At 34.0% G+C, this 21,433-nt stretch overlaps 1 protein-coding gene across 1 annotated transcript; it reads right to left on the bottom strand.

The window, feature by feature from the left end:
- Positions 1-12,761: 12,761 nt before the first annotated feature.
- On the bottom strand, positions 12,762-19,460 carry LOC147498876 (cyanidin 3-O-glucoside 7-O-glucosyltransferase (acyl-glucose)-like). Its single transcript, XM_086560742.1, has 12 exons — positions 18,978-19,460; positions 18,829-18,892; positions 18,671-18,729; positions 17,747-17,822; positions 17,359-17,430; positions 15,494-15,581; positions 15,164-15,422; positions 14,261-14,376; positions 13,826-14,049; positions 13,605-13,736; positions 13,215-13,305; positions 12,762-13,132 (listed from the first exon to the last, which is right to left on the bottom strand). The coding sequence occupies exons 1-12, from the start codon at positions 19,128-19,130 to the stop codon at positions 12,919-12,921; spliced, it is 1,548 nt and encodes a 515-aa protein (XP_086416868.1). The 5' UTR covers positions 19,131-19,460; the 3' UTR covers positions 12,762-12,918.
- Positions 19,461-21,433: the final 1,973 nt, after the last annotated feature.

Genomic DNA, 21,433 nt, shown 5'->3' with positions numbered 1-21,433 from the left:
TACTTGACTTATTAGTATGATACTCTGTTTCGAATAGACTACAAGACCTAATGGCTATCTCCCCAGTTGATGTCACTTCATAATTAACCAAATCAACGAATAATGAGACTATATTATAACGACATAAAGAACTGAAAGATGTTGAGTCACTAAGACTCGGATTTTTCGTAAGAACTCTCCAAAGAATGGGTATAAAGCTCAAGTCTCACGGGCTAAGTCTAAAAATTCTACTTCTAGTTTACTAGGGGTTTAAATCTCTCTTCTAGCAAAAGTACACAAAACTGACCAAGTACTATGGTGGTGCCTTGATAAAGAATTCTATCAACAAGAACTATGTCCGAGCATAATAAATAGTCTAAGCGGTAATGAAATCAATAATATCAACTATCTATCAAACTCAGCACTAAGTAGTATAGAATATATATCCCAGACTCATCATTAAAATTCATTTTTCTCATGCTGTTGATATAGAAACAAAAATATTTTAGTTTTTTTGAAAACTAATTTTTGAAATTCATTTCTCAAGTACACCCTCCCCCAACTTAACATATGCATTGTCCTCAATGTATAGAAATTAAGTAAATGAAATGAATGAGAAAAAGGTAGGATATTACCATTGATGCCGAATTTTTAGGTCTTTTTACGTCAGATCCCTAAGACGTAATGTGAGTCTTTTAAAGTCAGATTCTCAAGACTTTATATCATGCATTATCAATTTGGAGTGAGGAGATCAGATTTTCTCACCCAAATCTGACGAATGTTTGGAGGACGAGGAGGTCTCACCTTGTGGGTTGTTAAAAATACTCCTTGATATGCTGGAAAGATTACTGGTGAAGTTGCTTCTCTACCTTGAATTATTTTAGGTCTGATGATTGTGTGATAGGCCTTGTGGTTCCTCTGTGTAGAAGATTGATAAAAATCTTTCTGTCTAACAGACAATAGTATCGATGTGCCCTTTAATGATAATGAATGATAATGAATGGTATGGCCGATCAAGGCCAAGGGCGAAGAACCGATTCACATACTTCTCTCGTTCAGACAATGATGGTGTAAAAGAGGCTTCAACAGTGCAATTCTTCTTATTAATATGGTTCATTTTCTGCTTTTGAAGACTCATTTCGGTTTCTAGATTCTCATTTGTTTTTCAAAACTTTTTAAGTGATTTTCTAGTAACCGATTTTTCTCAAGCGAAGTTTGTTGTTCATCCTGAAATGTAGAGTTCATCTTCTCAAGATATGATACTCTCTCTGTCAATTTTCCATTATGCTCACTTAAATCCTGAATTTTCTGCAGAGATTCCAAGAACATGGCTAGCAACGCCTTTGTGGTAGGGTTCTCAGGTTCATCACAGTTTTCTGTAGATTGAGCACTTTCAATTGTATCTTCGAATGGGACGAATTCTTGTATCATACTATCAAGGAAGTACACCTCTCCACCTTCAGCTTCATCACAATCCTTATGCAACAGGTGAAAGATATTTATGTCCATGGACATCTTACCAAAGTTGATATTCATTTCACCGTTGTGACAATTTATCAAAGCTTTTGCGGTAGCGAGGAAAGGTCGGCCTAGAATAATTGGTATTTTATCAAAGGCTTCCTGGGTGTCTATCACAATGAAATCCACTGGATAGTAGAAATTGGCTACTTGAACAAGAACATCCTCAACTATGCCTCTTGGAATCTTGGTAGAACAGTCAGCTAACTTCAATTTGACTTGTGTAGGCTTTAGGTTCTCCAGTCCCAACGCTTGGTACACATGATATGGCAAGAGATTAACACTAGCACCAAGGTCTAAAAGAGCATTACCCGTGAATTTTTCTCCTATCTTGCATGATATTGTAGGACTTCCGGATCTTTGAGCTTATTTGGAGCTTTGCGATGGATAATAGATGTTGTTTGTCCGGCTAGAAACGCCGCTTTGGAACATGAGTACTTCTCTTTATGTTGCATGCATCCTTCAAGAATTTGGCATATGATGGCAACTGCTTGATCGCTTTTGAAAGGGGATATTGATGTTATCTTTCTCAAATGCCTCCTTCATCTCTAAAATTGCTTGTCCTTTTGCTTTGAGCAAAAACATAGGAAAAGGTGCCTTTGGTACAAAACATCGCGATGTGTTTGCTCTTCTTTTCTCTTTGGTCTTCTTGCATATCTTGTCTTGTTCATCTTGACAATTAGGAGTGGAAAGGATTTCCCCCACTTCCTTTCGAACTTCATTTGAAATCTTGATTTGGTTGCTCAGAAGCAATGTCATCATGAGAAAGTAAATCAACCTTGTTGTCTATCTTCAATCGATCCGAGTAGTAATCGGTGACATGATCATGGAGTTGATCAGTACTAGAAGTTATCCCAATATGGCATACATCTTCACTCTTCAATATTGGTTCCAATAAGCTAGGTTGAGTGGCTTGTGTCTTTATAGACAAAGCAGTAGTGAGTTTGTCAACCTTAGCCTCTAGAGACTCCATTCTAGAACATTGACTTGCCCGAGATTCTTTGGAGATTGAAATGAGATGCAAGAAGCTCTAGAACACTTTCAAACTTCTGATTTTTCTGTGATAGCAAAGTAATTGCATTCTCCAAGTTTACAGGTGCGACATAATTTCTCCTATGATCTGGCATTAACTCTTTACTTGTATTGGAATTCTGTTGAGGGTATAATTGTTGTTGAGGAACCAACTATGAAGCTTGACTTGTCTGTGGAATATAACTTTGATCTTGAGAACCTGGGGGTCCAGCGTTCTGTCTCCAATAATTACCTTGAAAGTTATTACCACCTTGGTTGGGCCTCTGAAATGAGTTCACATTGTACTCTCCAACTGATGCATGTTGATAGTAACTAGGACATTCTATAGTTGCATGAGAAGTGTCCGAACAGACTTCGCAATATTGGCTAGCTTGCATGACTGGGAGAGATTTAGCTTGAGATTTGTTGATCTTGGAGGGATTCATGGAGAACTGGTTGAATTTCTTACTCAAAGTTTCAATGCTGGTGGCCAGGCTGGCCAATGTAGACTTCAGTTCTTGATCTGATTGTTCATGTGCTTGGTAACCAAATTGCTTTGGCTCCCCCTCCATGCTAGCGACATCCTCGTTGCTAGTAGTCCATTTGTTGTGTTTCTTGACTAAATTCTCGAGAAAGTTGTAAGCTTCCTCTCCATCCATCGATGTAAACTTGCCTTTGTGCATTGATTCGTATCATCTGCTTGTTCATCATCGAGAGTCCTCGATAGAAAAAATGAGCCAGTGTGCTCTTGTCATATCCATAATGTGGACATGAGACTAGCAGATTATTGAATTTCTCCGGCTTTGATGATATTCTTGATCCACTTTTCCTTTGAAATTGTTGATACTGGCTGAATGGCATCTCATCTTACGGGGTGGGTATAACTTGTTCATAAACTTTGTTCTCAACTTCTCCCAGTTGTCTATTGAATTGATCGGCTGTGCAGTTAACCATTCAGATGTTGTACCTTCTAGTGAGAGCGGAAAAAGAATCAACTTGATACTCTCATCTTTGATATTCGGTTCTTGAAAGTTCGAGGATCGATAGAAATTTGTTCATGTGAACATATGGTGAACATTATGCGAACCATTGAACTTTGGAAGCATAGAGATTCTTGATGCTCTAAGTTCAAACTGGTTAACCGTAGACGGAAAAACAATCTTGTTGGGTGGGTCTCCAATGATTGGCGAATAAAAATCGCTCAATTTCTTCCTCTGTTGTGCTTGCATGGGTGGGATAGCTTCAGGATTATTGGTGTCTACAAAACCTCCATCATTGCGTGCGGCCATTGTATCAATCCTGTCTAGTATTCTTGCTATGCGAAGATGATGAAAATTATCCTACTATGCTTGAATGTAATTAAACTAATATGCAACTATTCTAAATTATACTAATATGCAAAACTACTTTCCTTCAACTGGGTTGGGCTTTGCAGCTAGTATCTTGCCCGTTGTCTAAAGCTGTCTCTTCTAGGGTTATGGTGAATCACTTGGATTGCTTAAGTACCACGGCCCACAGACGATAGTCCGTTTGTCAAGATTCAGACAAGAAACACTAGAGTTTGATTTTTCACTGTGTTGGCTTACAACTTCAATTGTCAAAAAGATCCTAAATGCAATTATACTATAAAACAATAAAACTAAACTATGATGCAACTATACTAAGAAAGCAATAAAAAGAATAAAGATTCGACTAACCTGGATGGTAGATCTTATCTTCAAGATGTCCTTCAAGCTTCTTTCTTTCTTAAAAGGATGGATGATGCGGCTAAAATTACCTCAAGATCCAAAATTCTAATCTTGAAAGAAAACGTTAAACATAAACAACTTAAAACGGCAGCGGCGCCATTGACACTTCCTCTTTTTGTGTGTGAGATGATGTATGGATGATGTAGATAGATGGTGGTCGTTGAACAAAAAGAAGCTTATCAAAACCTAATTATCCTTCAATAAGTAAAGGATGAGTAGGCTATCGTTCCACTTTTAAGTATATGTTTATATGAAGGACAGAACTGGAAAGGGGGTTTGAGGGATTAAAAACTATAATTGTAGATATTTTAGATTCTAATGCTAAACTAAACTAAACTTATACTAAACTAAGAATTGGAAATAGGGAGATAATATGAGAGAGATAGATTCAAGAGATTCAAATCCACCAATGCTTTTGATTCAATGACCTTTTGCTTCATGTTGTTCTCCAAGTAGACTATAATCGGGCAATCGAGCGAGTGTCGATGCCTTTTTGGGTGAAACATCGTTAAACAATTAACTCTACTTAAGGTTGTTCCTATGTTCATGTTATTAGTATCTTCTTTCCTTTTATGTAAGCCTGGGCAGCTATTCAAAGAATCACCATCTAAGGCAAACACAAGGAATACTTCCCTTACTCTAAAACACTACACAATTAGAAGAAAAGTAGAGAATAATAGTATAATATTCAATTACAATAAATAAAACTCTATTCTAGCATTATATTCAATTGCAATAAATAAAAACATGTTACTAGCAAATATTCAATTGCAATAAATAAAACCCTAAACTAGCATGATATTCAATTGTAATAAATAAAAACCTTAATCTATACTTCCATCCCCTGGTGTGGGCAATGGAACTAATAACTAAAAACATAAAGAACTAACATGATTGAAGAATACCATGAACCAGAAGAATCATTAAATCTTAAGCACTGGCTTCACCTCCTCCCTTGAAGGAGAAGATTAGCCTTCCATAAAGAAGGAATAACACGAAGAACGAGAAGAAAAGAGTTGAAGAACATAATACTAGAAAGACTAATTTATTAAGACTCTGCCTCAAGTTCGAGACAAGAATATAAGTGAATTGGCCCATTACATGAGGCACTTAGGTCCTCTATTTATAGGGGTTACAATGAGTTCTAGAAGCATTCCAAACCATTTGTTTCCATTTGTTTCCTAATACAAAATAGGTTTCTTTCGATTCATGAGTCCGACGCATTATCCATCGCCCCGTCTTTCAAAGGCGCTCGAGAAGGAATTGGCCTGGACCATAGCTAGTCGATTCATGGACGGCAAAAGTTCGACGTCAATTATCCCTATCCCCGGATTTTCAATTAAATTTTAAATATGCGTCCAATAAAACGCTCGACGGTAAAAATACGTCCCGTGTTTTAAACGGGTATAATATGAATATATTTCTTTAAAATTGGACTATATATTTTACATTTAAAATTTTGATATATAAGTATATAACGTTTTTATTTTTATTTTTACAATTTTATTCATGAAAAAATAATACAAATGTCATTTTTATCCGAATAATTCGGCAATTATCCTGGCGGCGAATTAAAAAATTATCATTCAAAATTATAATTCGTGGAATAATTTTTGAATAATTCGCTCTAATTACTATCCTCTCTATCGCGGGCTTTGGTCCAAGCAGCGAATCCGCTTTTTGGCCTTGGGCTTGGGCCGATCCAAATAGACTTTAAAATAGGTCCAAGTCGCATCTTTAATAGCTCCAATTCCTTGGCCTTCTCCATGATTGTCCACGGGCCTCCCATGTGATCCTTAATGCTCCGAATTGCTTCATTTTACCCCATTTTCTCTAATATTCTACAAAACTCTCTTTTTCACCTGTAGAATCTTAAAACATAACTTACAAGCACTATTAGTCCACTAAGATGGTTAAACAAGAGGCATAATCGAGGGTTAAATAGCACTTTTTGAGCACTTATCAACAAACAAAACACTTTTACAAGTCAAAAACTAGGGCTGGAAATGGTGCGGGTTTTGACCCGAATCCAACCCGATCCAAACCCATTTCAACTGGTTTGGACCTTAATAATGAGTCCGAATAAGAAAATGGGTCGGATATGGATTATCCATTTTTAATTCGGATTCAAATATGGTTTTACTCTAAACGGTTCGGATCCTCCTAGATCCGAATCCAAAATATAAAATTTTGTTAATATATCTTCCAAATAATAATAGGTCTCTCTTGTTTGTAGACACGTGGGTGATTGAGAACTTGTGGTTCGCAATTGGTCGGGGTCGGTCGGATCCGATTATCCCATTTACAGAAATGGTTCGGATATGGTATGCCATTTTGGATCCATTCGGTCATGGATCTGGATCTGGTTTTGTATTGAAAAAATGGATCTGGGCATGGATATAGTCTCCCGCTCCATTTCCAGCCCTATCAAAAACCCCTCAACTGCCCAAACACCTCGAGACAATCAAAACGTTTCGTGTTCCCAAAACCTAAATCATTACACGCCCACAAATTGCCGTAACTACGGGCCCACGAATCCAGCCCAACAGTTCTCGCACATTCTCCGAAACCTAAAATCAAAACAAAACAGCTGTCAGACACGTGCTTTCAAACTTTACTTTTTAACCGTTCTCCTTCTTCGCAACAGCTGTCCAAAGAACGAATAAAAAATAAAGGGGACTGTGTAAGTACCCTTCGTTCTACACTACATATCACGTGTCCACATGGCAGGACGTCTTATGCCACTTCAGCTCGTCCCACAACATCAGATCGTGCCGATGACCCAACACCCAGGTCGTCATCAGCAGCAGTTACAGCCATTCATGAAAAGATATCAACTAGCACAATCTTGGAACTCAATCAACGCCTTAATCAAGGAAACATTATCTTTGTAACAGCACATTAATGGTGAATCATCAAGATAGCACACAAGGTGGATCTGCAAACCATAACGGTTCAAGCACATATCTATAAATAGAGATAAATGAACTACGTAAGGCTTGATTCAAGTTTACCCCAAGAAACTTGATACGTAGGCAACTCTTATCCAAAGAAGAGTGCAGCCATTCCCTATCCAACAAATCATCAAGTCGTAGTCCCAAAATAACCAACATCTACAATTGGTGAAAAGCTATCAGGGATTGCCCAATACAGAGGTGACTTTAAATTTCGAACAAAATGTTTTATTCCGTCTAAATGTAAAAAACAAAAAAATATCAAAAAAAACAACATGACGTAATGAAACCGTCCGAATTAAAAAAAAAAAACACACACACACACACACACACACACACACACACCGAAACAGAATAAAAGGTTCCGTCTGAAGCTCACAACTCTAACAATTTCAATAGGATGTGTTATCTTCATTGTCACATTTGCATTGGATCATTGTTTTTAGCTCAACATTGTTATTTTCCCTCAAAGTTGCTTGCATTGAGAATGCTCTAACCCTTTAAATATAGGGAAATTAGTGTAAAACACCAGGTGTTAGCCTCAGTGTATGACACAAGCCAATAAAGTCATGCCACATGGAAAACCACATAAGAGAACTTATTGAAGTGGTAAACCTAGAGAAATATCTATCTTTTCTCCACCAACAAAATAAAATAAAAACCATCTTTTTTCCTCCACCAGACCACCGCATAATTAAAATCATTTTTATGTCCTTCCCATTCATTTCAGGGCAGTCTGTTTATGTTGTCCCCGCCAGCAATCTCTTTTTGTGTGCTGCTACAGAATTATAAACATGGAGAATAGGTTCATACCATAAATTATACTTTACAACTTCCCTCTGTAAGTGCCAATAAGACTTTTTCCGTATCATAGTCGAAAACAAAAAATATACTGAGAAATATGAGAAGTTTCAGACCGAGTTATATACTTCTATATAGATCCATTCCTGTCAATCTCTTACTTGTATACTAAAAGAGTAAAAGTAACATAATCCTGTATTACCATTATACCAAATTAAGAAATAAACTAGCTTTCGAACCCGTCCTACGAACGGCTGTCGTTATATTAAATTATTCTAAAAAATATTAGCAACTATGCACAACTATGAGATATGGAAATTATATTGACCACTCATTCAATTTCCTTGCACCACTCTCTATAAAAAGAAAGCACAAAACCTTGATAAAACTCATCGACTTATTTTTGTTGTTAGGTTATTTAATAATAGAAGTTTGATTGAAATTTTGTGAGAATGACCAATATGGCGAAAAGGATATTGAAGCTACTTGAATAGCAAGACATTCTCAATCATAATAAAAGAATTATAATAAACACTACTTAAAATACAAAACTATACTTATCGAGACATTATATTCTCCCTACATACAATACAACTATGTTTTGGGGTTAGTTCAATATATTTGCATCAAGTTTCCGATTTTACGTTAATTATTCTTTAATGCTAATTCAATGTAGTTGCATCTAGTTTCCGATTTCCCATTAATTATTCTTTGAGGTTAATTCAATGTAGTTGTATCAAGTTTCTGATTTTCCATTAATTATTCATTAAGGTTAATTCAGTGCAGTTGTATCTAGTTTTCAATGTTTCGTTAATTATTTTTTTAGATTAGTTCATTGCATTTGCATCCAGGTTTCAATTTTCCGTTAATTACTCTTTGAGGTTAGTTTAATACTTCTGCAACCAGTTTATGATTTCCCGATAATTATTTCTCGAGATTAGTTCACATCTAGCTTCCAATTTTCGATTATTTATGCTTTGAAGGTAGTTCGATGCATTTACTATACATTCGATTTCCGATTTTCAGTTAACTATTCTTTGAGGTTATTTCAATGCATTTGCATCCAGTTCCTGATTTTTCGTTAAATATTCATTAAGGATATTGCATCCAATTTCTGATTTACCGGCCTATTAGTTAATCTATGATTTTAGTTTAATGCAGTTGCATCCAACTTCCAATTTTTTGTTAATTATTCTCTGAGGTTAGTTCAATGTAGTTGCATCCAATTTCCGATTTCCCGTTAATTGTTCTTTAAGGTTAGTTCAATGCAGTTGCATCCAATTTCCGATTTCCCGTTAATTGTTCTTTGAGGTTAGTTCAATACATTTGCAGCAAGTTTTCGATTTCCCGTTAATTATTTTTTTAGGTTTATTTGTTCAATGCAGTTATATCAAATTTATGATTTTTCATTAATTATTCATTGAGGTTAGTTCAGTGCAGTTGCATCCATTTTTCGATGTTTCGTTAATTAGTCTTTAGATTAGTTTATTGCATTTGCATCCAGTTTCCGATTTCTTATTAATAACTCTTTGAGGTTAGTTCAATACATCTGCATATAGTTTATAATTTCTTATTATTTATGCTTTGAGGTTAGTTCGATGCAATTTCATCCGATTTCTGATTTCCCGTTAACTATTCTTTGAGGTTATTTCAATGTATTTGTATCTAGTTTCTGATTTCCCGCCAATTATTCTATGGGATTAGTTCAATGCAGTTGCATTTGGTTTTGATTTCTGTTAATTATTTTTTTAGGTTAGTTCAATGCATTTACATCCAGTTTCTGATTCCCTGTTAATTATTATTTGAGGTTTGTTAATTTGATGCATTTTTGCATACCGTTTTCAATTTCTCGTTAAATACTTTTCAAGGATTTGCATCCAATTTCTAATTATCCGTAAGCTATTCTCTAACATTAGTTTAATGCAGTTGCAACCAGTTTCCGATTTCTAGTTAATTACTTTTTAAGTTTAGTTTATTGTATTTGCATAAAGTTTCCGATTTCCCGTTAATTACTCTTTAAGCTCAGTTCAACGTATTTGAATCAAGTTTTCAATTTCTTTTTAATTATCCAATGTGGTGTGTAATACCAACTTTCTACTGATCCATTTGTAGTGTCTTTGCAAACATGACATAAAAATAAATTATGTTTGATTTACTATGTGGGATCATCAAAGATTATCCAGTTCCCAATTTTCCGTTAATTATTCTTTAAATTATACCTAACTCACTATGTGGGATCTTCAAAGATTATCTACGAACGGGTCCTATCACATTAATTATTCTGAAAAATATATGCAACTATATATGCAGAACTATTATATGCAAATATTGTATTGATCACTTATCCAAATTTCTTATAACATGAAAACCCCACGTACTCTCTAGTAAAAAAAATAACTCGCCATTGATAAAACATTTCAACTTCATTTTGTTATTTAATAATTGAAGTTTTGTGAGATTGTCTAATAAGACGAAATTCATATTAACGCTACTCGAATAGCAAGGTGTTCCTAATCATAAGAAAAAAGATAAGATAAACACCGTTTTAAATGCAAAACTATATATACTTATCGAGATATTCCCACAACATATAACACAACAAGTATATTTTGAGGTTTGTTCAATGCATTTGCATCCAGTTTTCGATTTTTCTGTTATTTATTTTTTGAGGTTAGTTCAATGCAGTTGCATCCAGTTTTCGATTTCTTGTTAATTATTATTTGCAGTTAGTTCAATGCATTTGCATCCAATTTTCAATTTCCTGTTAATTGTTCTTTGAGGTCAGTTTAATGCATTTGCATCCAGCTCCGATTTCCCGTTAATCATTCTTTGAGATTAGATTAATACATTTGCATCTAGTTTCCGATTTCTCGTTTATTATTCAATGAGATTGCATTTGCATCTAGTTTCTGATTTCCCGTTAATTATTGTTTGAGGTTAGTTCAATGAATTTGCATCCAGTTTCTGATTTGTCGTTAATTATTTCTTGAGGTTAGTTCAATGCATTTGCATCAAATTTATTTTTTGAAATTAGTTCAGTGTAGTTGCATTCGGTTTCCAATTTTCCGTTAATTATTTTTTAAGATTAGTTTCACGCATTTGCATCCTGTTTAAATTGTTATTTTTTTTTAGGTTAGTTCAATATAGTTGTATCCATTTTCCAATTTCCCGTTAATTTAATCTCTGAGGGTTATTTCAATGCATTTGCATCCAGTTTCGATTTCGATTTCTCGACAATTATTTTTTTATGTTAGTTCAATGTATTTACATCCAAGTTTTGATTTCCGTTAATTATTCTTTGAGGTTAGTTTAATGCAGTTGTATCCATATTCCGATTGTCCATTAATTGCTTTTTAAGATTAGTTTAATACTTGCATGTGCATCCAATTTCTGATTTCCCATTAAATATTATTTGAGGTTAATTTGATCCATTTGCATCTAGTTTTCTGTTTCCCGTTAACTGTTCTTTGACGTTAGTTTCATGCAGTATTATATATTTTTAAAATATTTATCATTATTGGTTTGCCATTATTTTTTTTTTTCCATTTTCTATTATATATTTTGTGATATTATTTTTTGTATAATCTAGTTATTTATCATAGATTCAATAGTTATATAATTTATTTAAGTCAACGTCTGCTTTAATTGAATCTCGTTATTCCACTAAAATTGGAAAATTATAAAATGCATAAATTTAATTGGAATATGTCGTAATTATTGCTGGACGTTGGCTTAAATAAATTGATCCAACTTTATTTGTTAGACCCATATATATAGTGCATACAATACAATTTTATTTGTTTTGGGTATACATCCGTACTGTTACTTATTTTATGATTAGTTTGTTTTTTTTTCCATTTTTCTCATTCGCATGTGTGGTTAACAAATGCATAAAGTAAATCTTCAAGCAACTCAATTTATTTTTTCCTTTGTTCTTTCATAATTTCATTGTCATTTTTTAGAAAGAAACTTTGTTATGTTAAACTTTACCTGAGATTAGTGTGAAAACTATTCCTTGTGGGGTAAGAGATTTAGGAAAATCATTTTTGGCTGAAATATTGTTTTTAGCATTGGAAAAGTTTGAGACTCTGTGAAACTCTAGATGGGATTGATTATTTATTTATATCCTATTTGTTCGTAATTAGTAATAGATTTTAGAAAAACCTGGAGTCTCCATGAGTGTTCTAAAAAATAGATTGGTGAGGGTATAGCTATAATATATATCTAAGAATTTGGATTTTTTTTTTTTTTTGTAATTAGTATTAGAGTTTATAATAAATTGGAGACTCTATGAAGCCTTGAAAAATAGAGCCAAGTGGCTATAGTTATAATATATATCTAAGGAATACAAATGAACAAATAATCAACTAATCAACCAATAGATATCAAAATAATTTGCACCATCAGACTGGCTGCTGTAACTAACTGTGACAGTTGCGTTGAGTAGAAGAGTTTGCAATAAGCTGCCAAAATGTAGTTCTCTACCGACTTGGTTTTTGCTCCACTTTTAAGTTTTAAAAATGCCAACTTGCCAAGCGAGAGTAGTACTGCTAGGATTGGAAACATCTTATAAAATTCTCAAAAAAATACCAGATGTGCACTCTCATTCTCAATTTAGGAATGCTACTTTGCCTCAGACTATATATATAAATCTATATTGCATACACTGTGGTAAGTACAATGCAAAAGTTTATTTGTGAGACTTTATTCAGCATTGACTATTCATATGTTGCTCCTAAATATAAACACATTTCCCAAATTATTGATGTATTTTATTGTTGTTCAAATTCAGAGTACAGTATTGTTCTGTTAGAGAATTTAAATCTGAACATATAGAACAAGGTTTTAAGACCATGACACAGCCTAGGAAGAACAAGGTAACTACTGTGTGAAATGAGATAATTTATTTAGATACTTCGATCATTCTCTGCGTTCTTCAGGAATATGTCATTCTTCATGATGAAGTTGGAATACCATTGAGCCGATAACTTGGGCTGTCTCTTTAAATCCTTGTCCTCAAAGTCAACATGAACAAGCCCGTAGCGCGTTTGGTATCCACTGAGAAGCTCAAAAACGTCTAGGAATGACCACATGATGTACCCTCTGGCATTTGATCCACTCCTGCCGAAAGTAAGAACGTATATGAAGGAAATATTATCACTATTACATACAATTGGTGTTTAAGAAAACTGAGATACTGCACCTTATTGCATCAAGAATGCCTCCCATGTAGCCATTTATGTAGTGGATCCTGCCAGTGTCGTTAAGTGTCTCATTGGGCGGTCCTCCAAATCCTGGCAAGATTCATGAATATTGTATTATTGTTAAGACATTATCGTAACTTACTTTGAGAAAATTAAGGCCTGAATCTCTAATTTACCCCCAGTAATTTTTTTCAAAAGTTACACCACTGCAACCGCGCAATCTAAGGCCCCCCCTTGTTTTATCTAGTTGAAGTAATGGGCTATTTATTTGGAGTCTTGATATAGGGAACCAAATTATTCATTACCAATAAAGTACTATCTGGATTTTCTAAACATGCCTGTCTAAATGTCTTAATTACAACAATCAAAATGTGGAGTGGAAGACAAACCATTTTCTTGAATATAGACAGGTGGATTGCCATAGTAGTCCTTGAAATACAAGAGCACGTTCCGCAAACTAGATGGATTGTAAGGTGAAGAACTTGGAACAAAAGGACCTGGAGGCGTGTCATCCTTTGTAACTGCAATGCATCATGACATGTTTGAGTAAATTTTACTAGTTCTGCTCAGTCAAACTTACATAAGCTTCCAGTTTAAGGGAGAAACAGACGTGATAATTTGACATGCATATCACTCGTGTAGTCTCCAGGGCTAGTATTTGGAGTAGTCTGAGGTTTATCTTGTATGTAAGCTGTGAAATAGTGGTTCAGGCCAATGAAATCGAATGACCCTTTCACTAGTTCAGATTCATGTTTCGTAAATGATGGAATTCTTGAGCCAGCATTCTTCTTCATGATTCTGGGATAATCTCCGAACAGCAGAGGATTGAGAGCCCTGTAATTAAATTCATTAATATGATTTCAAATATATAAACTGATTGTTGTTCAGTTTTATTCATGCCAGATATACAAGCTTATTATTTCAGCATCTATTTCAGTTAAAAATCACATTATATGTAGAAAACAATGTAAAGATACATGTGAACATTGGCCTAGTGAATATGTATACACCTAAGACTCTTAGACGTGCTTATATATATTCTTACCAACCAGTATAGAAATCCATGGCTCTTTGGGTTGCTTCCAAATCTGCATTTGAGTTTGTCATAGGTACAAACCAGAAAGAATACACATTCAAACCTATCAAACCTTTCTGCTTTTCCTGCATCACGATTCCCATTAGTCATTATATATTATCTCCATACTAATATTCTGCGTTTGATCAAGAGGCACATCATACAAGTTTTTTTGTTTTTTAGAAAAAGTTACAAGGTTTAGGCAGACCCCTCCCTACCTGTTGATTATTAAACTTCAAAGAGTTACATACGTCCCTAAGAGTATGATTATTGCAGGGAGAATCCCCACTAAAACAACACTAGGTCATAAGTCTTACAATAATCATGAACACTCAAGAACATAACCACCCGGGTACACACAAAAACAATAGTATATAAACATCTATCGTAACCAAAACAAGAGTTTGTCCCTTAAGACCGGATGGTCATTCCTTAATTAGACGTTTACGGGCATTCTCAAATTTATAGAAAGAGGTCCTACATTCACAACAAGCATGTTTTAAACCAAGAGTGGCATCCCAGATCTCTTTAATGTATCCATCAAGGTTTTTACCTTTATATTTTGCATTCGATGCTTGCGATGAAGCTAAGGTAGGACTAATTTCACGAGGTAACTACCCCATGAGGCCATGACCACACTTCGAAAGTTGTCCATTCCTCTACTTGAGTTGCCTCCTGAACTCTCGACCTTGTACCAGGTGGAGAGATAGTATGTACCAGGCACAATATCATAAAAGTTAAGTATGGGTAAATTAATTTATTCATTATTTCAACAAAAACCCAGCGCACTTAAACCCCTTCCATTACCGTATATATACATTTATCAATTGTTTGCTTAATTTTTTCGATATAAGCAATGAGAAAACAACTCACTTGGTACTTCTCCCTGTACACAGCAACAATAGACGCGTGCGCTAGCAAGACATGGTGCATTACTATGTATGGTTCAACAGATGAGTTTCCTGCTGTGCAGTTAAAGAGACCTCCGGGATATGAACATCGCCGTGGAGGTATTTGTCCACTGTCGTAGGATCCCAAGCACATTATATTTGGTTCATTTACTGTAGTCCAGTGAGCGACCCTGTCACCAAATTCTCTAAAGCACACATCTGCAAAAGCTGTGAAATCCTCACTGTAAACAAAGAAAAACATGATTAATAGAGAAAATTTATTCATTTACATGGAGAGAGAGAGAGGGATTACATAAACTTTGGGCTCAGCCATCCTGCATATTCTTCTTCAAGTATTTGAGGGTGATCTAAATGATATAAGGTAACATGTGGTTGGATTCCTACACTTCATACAAAAGTAGTTAGACAATGAAAGATATAGATCAAACTAAGGACCAGATCAATGTGCAGTGTATGTCAGAGAATAATCATCTTGAGGTACCGTACATCGTTAGTCCTTACCCGGCCTTAATTATTAAGAAAGATACTTTATGACTTTATCTTATACAGTATTTCTATTTTAAGGAAGGAATATTAACTGTTTTACTCAAGATCTCCACTGCACCCAAGGGTCCATTTAAATCGGTCCAAGTTTCACATGCTCATTTTTTCGCCGGGAAAAAATAAGTGCAAAAAGAAGTGAAATGTGGAAATTTAGGGTGATCTCGGACATGCCCATAAAAATACTCCCGTACCCCATAACTAACTCAGTTTTTGTCATACCCCAATAACCGCTTCAATCCAATAATATCTTCCAAATTAATTTGAGATATTTCTAATAGGAGTAAACAAAGAGAAAAAACAAAAAGACATAGGGTGTTTAAAGTAAACAATTGCATTTAAATTTCTATGCATGCTTAATGTACTCAACACATCTTTTATCTTATTTGGTTACATGGTGTTGGTGGGAAGAAATCGAATTTTTTTACTATTATCTGCCAAAACATCTCACGTTATTAGAGATGGGAAATAGGTCGTGGAAGAGTTGGAAATTGGTAGTGGGGTTGGTCGGTCCAAATTTTAGTAATGAAAAGTTTCCAATTCAATTAATAATAAAGCCCCTAAACCTCCTAAACAAAACAAATTCATAAAGCCCCACAATTTTGCCGACTTTATAAGGAAGAAAAAATTACATATTGAATGACATATATACTCCTCTTACATACAACAATCCACATATTAGATTTGGTTTGGGTGTTGTAATTAGCAAATATCAATGAGGACAAATTGGAAAAGGAAAAATCATTGTCATCGATATGGATTAATATATATATATATATATTTTTTTTAATACAATTAATGTTCAACATAATTTTATTTTATTTCTTTGCATATATAAAAGTATTACACATCTTACATATATAAATAATTCAAATTAAGCCTTTTTTTCTTTTAAATTTTATTAAAAAAGAAGATTAAAAATTAAGTCTTTTCTCCTTTAAATTTCATTAAAATAATAATAATAATAAAATGAGATAGGTAAAATGGAGGAGTTTGGCGTGCAAAATGTGGCAACCTAATAGATGTACACGTGTACTATTTTTATTAGCCGTAATTTGTGTGTGTGTGTGTGTGTTTTTGTTTTTAAACTTTGGGCCCTTTGTACTAAATTGCGCAACTGTGCAACTGAAAAGGGTTTGGCACAATGGGTAATTATGATAGTGAATTAGGATAGTTTGATAAAGACATAAAGCAATAGTCCACGGGTGGGTATGAAAGTTGTGAGGTTCTGAGTCTGATTTTTTGGGCCCATTCCAATAATAATGAATAACATATCGAATGACATATATGTCCCTGTTAAACATAACAATTTACGTATTGTATTTTATCTGGTTGATGTTAAATCAGGAAAAACAAAAATCCAATCGACCCAATTGTCACTGTTACTCGAGGAGTATTTTATCTTGTTGATGTTAGTAGATAAGAGCCATGGAGACAAATCAGGAAAAATAAAAATCCAATCGACCCAATTGTCACTGTTACTCGAGGAGTTTTCTTTACAGAATATATATATATATATAAAGTAAAGATAAAAATATTAGGAATGAATATAGCTATAAAGTATATAAAATAATTTCTTCTTCCATGTGTTTTTCTCCATGTGTTTTCGTAGCATACCATGGCCGACCAGTTCGTCAATGAGATTATTGTAATATTGGAGGCCTTTCGGATTAATGGCTCCTCTTCCATCTACATTAAACAATGTGGCGGCATTTCAGGATAATAGAAAAATCACGATTGAGCATATGCACTACCATAACAATAGCAAGTTAATGAGGATTGCTAAAAGCCATTCTATAAAACATGAATTTTACCTCTTATTATGCTGGTTCCATATGTATAGCTTAAAATGTAAAATTAAATGCTCAGGCCTCAGGGTATATGGGTATATTAGCCATAGGTGGCACTAAGGCCTGCAACTCTTAAAATGGATTGGTCATTAACAGTTTTCGTAGCCAGGAAAGAATTATGTATTGTTGAGTAACAATATGAGTACTGATCATACATGGAAGCAGCCTTGACCATGAGATGGAGAATCTGTAGGCTTCAAGTCCTATATCACTCATGATGTTCACATCCTCCTACAAGTACCAACAGTAACTTATCAATTAAGCAAAAGAAATTAATGTATGACATATTCAGAATATAATACTGAATCAAAACTTGAAAACTGCTTCCATATCAGAATACAATATCAAACCATGGCGTATTAATATAGGCATAAATATTATATTGTGCTATAAATCAATTCCCAAGAACTAAGAAAATAGAGTTAGTTGAAAAGTGATGTGTTGGGTAAGCTCCAAAATTAGAGTTGATGTTGAGTTGGAAAATGATATATTTGATCAGTTGGGATTTAGTTATGAGTACTTACTAGGTAGCGAGTGTGTGTGTCACTCGTGTGTGACATATTTGCTTGGTGAAGCATTGAATTAATCGACGTCATTATTATTGAGAAGATTGCACAGAAGTCAATTAAGAAAGAAACGTACAACAAAACAGAAAAACGAAAAAATAAAATCAGAGCAAATTTTTCAAAGCATAAATATGACTAAGAAAGCAATTTGCAAGAATTTTCAAATTTACAAAAGTTTTTTTTTTTTTTTTATTTTTTATTTGTTGGGGAGGGGAGGGGGCTGGGCTTGTACTGTGGAAGTTGTTCCACGAAACTCAACACATGATTGCAAATTCAGTATTAAAATTTGCAACATGCGCATTAGGAGATTGTAATCTTACATAAATTTCTCTTTTTACATAGTTAACATACTAGCGAGAGGAGAACCACTACAGATAAAACTCTCATCGACATGTAAAGAAATGACCTAAAAGGAGTTTAGAATGTATAACTGATCGGTACTTGTACTTAATCCTAGCTTTCTGTAATTCACAGCACCTTGTAGGGGACCACAAAATAAAAGTAAGTCCTTACCTTGTATTTGTGGTACCCGTCGCAAGCTATATCTGCGTTGCTCTTATCCGGCATATATCCTGACACATTCAAGACCATGAATCACATAAACAACATCAGCATCATCATTACTATTACATAAACATCATCGTATTAGTGGCATCAGTTTGTGTACATACCCTTATGAGTGTAAACATCCCATATACTAGGTGTCCTTCCATCTTCTGCTACAGCTCCTTCAATCTGCAAAACATCCATTTCCATTATTTGTTAGAAAATTCATATATATTGATCTACTTCACGTCGTTCACGAAGTATATATACCAACCTGATAGGCCGAAGTGCCAGCACCAAATACAAAGTTGGATGGGAAGTCATCTCTGCTGAACTTGGGAGTGGTTTGGCCTATCCCAACTTCTGCTACCACTAGAGTTAAAAGAAGACGAAGGAAAAGAGAAGTGAAACTCATTGTTCCGGCCATATCAAAGTGCAATACTAGTATACTACTACTCCCAACTAACAGTGCAACATTCTTTATATATACAAAATTGAATTTTAGAGTTTTTACTGCTTATCAGTTAGTTTTAAGAGTAGTCTATTTTTTATATATAAATGAGAACATGAAGCCAAACAAATAAACAAAAGAAGGGCCGGAAAACAAAATTGTAGTGTTAAAAGATATTGATATGCGTGTTTGTATGTACGTCAGAAGACACAAAAAACCTAATTAACAAAAGCCTAGATGGAAAATTGGAACAGTCTAGTTAATGACTTAATGTAATGGTGACAGATGCTTCTACTGGACATCTACAAAAGCTGAGAAAAGTCTACTTTTTTTGTTTTTTATGGTTATGAGAAAAGTTTTCAAGCTGCCAAGCTGACTGTATGTTTTTGCATACTTGGATCAGTGGATGTACTGAAAAAAAGCTACCTTAGAGCGAGCATTTTAAATTAGTTCCAGTATCATGCACCAAACAAACTGAAGCCGGCCGGTACAAAAACATTAAAACCCTTATCTAGAACCAAAGTACAAATACTAGCTAGATTTTGAATCCCAGGCGGCACTCATGAAGAATTGCTTTTTGGACTAAATGAAAAACGAATCCTAATAGCTAAGATTCATTTAAATCGAGAAACAAATTTTTTATTCATTTTCTGTCTCATAAAGTGGATATGGCTAATCGCCTTCAGTGGTTCCTGTAAAGTCATTTTTCGTTATTATAGATTTATAGTTAGTTTTCGTTATTATACTGTGTGATAGAAATCTGGATTATTTGCTGTTTTAGAAAATATTTATCAAGAAATTGGTCCCAAAACCCAATTTTGATTTAAAACAACTCTAGATGACAGAGTTTTTTTATAATCACTCATAAAGACAAATTTCGAGTGAAAATTTTCCTCGAGTGAAAATAACTCTCAAAGACAAATAATCCGGATTTGAAATAAATATTTTCCTATTTTACTATTTCTGTCATTTTGTTATGAACAATATATGTTCATACTTTATACTGATGTATGAACAATGATTGTTCATACCCAAATAAATGAATGTACCTTGTACAATATATTGATGTATAAACAATTATTATTCATAGCTCATGTTGAGGTATAAACAATAATTGTTCATACTCTAATAGGTGTTCTTACTGATCATACATTATGTTAAAATATGAACATTGATTATTCATAACCCAAATATGTATCAACAGTAAGAACAATTATTGTTCGTATCCGAAATAGATATGAACATTGATTGTTCATATCCCAAATAAGTATGAACAATAATTATTCTTTATATATGAACAATTATTGTTCATACTCCAAAAAAATGTTTTTATTGATCATACATTATGTCGAGGTATGAACATTGATTGTTCATATTCCAAATATATATGAACATGTTCATACTCCAATAAATGTTCTTATTGATTATACATTATATATGTTGAGGTATGAACATTGATTGTTCATACCCCAAATATATATGAACAATGATTGTTCATAGCTCATGTTGAAATATAAACAATGATTGTTCAAACTCCAATAAATATTTTTACTGATCATACATTATGTTAAGGTATGAACAATCAACAATAATTGTTTATATGAACAATGATGTTAATATATGAAAAAAGTATGAACAATGATTGTTCATACTATATACACTGGGTCGTTTTGGTTGGGCCGGGATATTTATTATTTCGTACCGGGTATACTTGACATTTCATCTACCCATGCGGTTTATAATTTCACGTCAAGAGTATACTTGATCTTTCATCTACCCGGTTCTTATGAGTGATTAAAAAAAAAATATGTCCTCTAAAATTATTTTTTCCCCCAATTTATCCTCTAGAGTTACTCTCTGAATGTTTATTTTGTCTATTTTATTTTTTATTTTTTATTTGAAGGTAATTACCTTGTACATAAAAATTTCATAATAAATGTTCAAATGAAAATAGACTCTACATTGCAAAGCAGAAACTGTAGAGTCGCCATAACATTACCGGATTGCAGGCTTGCAGCACCTGTTTTTATGGTTTCATAATAACAGTAAGTAAAACGTTTAGCAAGTAGTAACAAATATATGTTTCAGGGTGTTACAGAAATGATAAACATTGGTGAATATCTACCAGACCCAATGCCTTGTTTCAACCAAATTTCCAACTTGGAACTTCCCAGCAGTATACAAGTCCAATATTGACTTGTTATATGTCATAGTCTGAAAATTTTATCGACAACTAGGAGGATCTTCAGACCGAGTATGTATATTCGTTTTAGCTTCAA

This window comes from Coptis chinensis, chromosome 5 (assembly GCF_015680905.1).
Source record: "Coptis chinensis isolate HL-2020 chromosome 5, ASM1568090v1, whole genome shotgun sequence".
Classification (NCBI taxonomy): domain Eukaryota; kingdom Viridiplantae; phylum Streptophyta; class Magnoliopsida; order Ranunculales; family Ranunculaceae; genus Coptis; species Coptis chinensis.
Note: the sequence above shows the minus strand (reverse complement) of the source record. Positions and strands in the feature narration are given on the sequence as shown.

Excerpts from the sequence above, each read along its gene's own strand:
- LOC147498876 (XM_086560742.1), bottom strand. The coding sequence starts at position 19,130 with ATGGCCGGAACAATGAGTTTCACTTCTCTTTTCCTTCGTCTTCTTTTA. Across the intron at positions 15,423-15,493 it reads TGGCTGAGCCCAAAGTTTAT|TGAGGATTTCACAGCTTTTG; the intron begins GTAATCCCTCTC and ends CTTTGTTTACAG. Across the intron at positions 14,377-15,163 it reads TGTACAGGGAGAAGTACCAA|GAAAAGCAGAAAGGTTTGAT; the intron begins GTGAGTTGTTTT and ends ATCGTGATGCAG.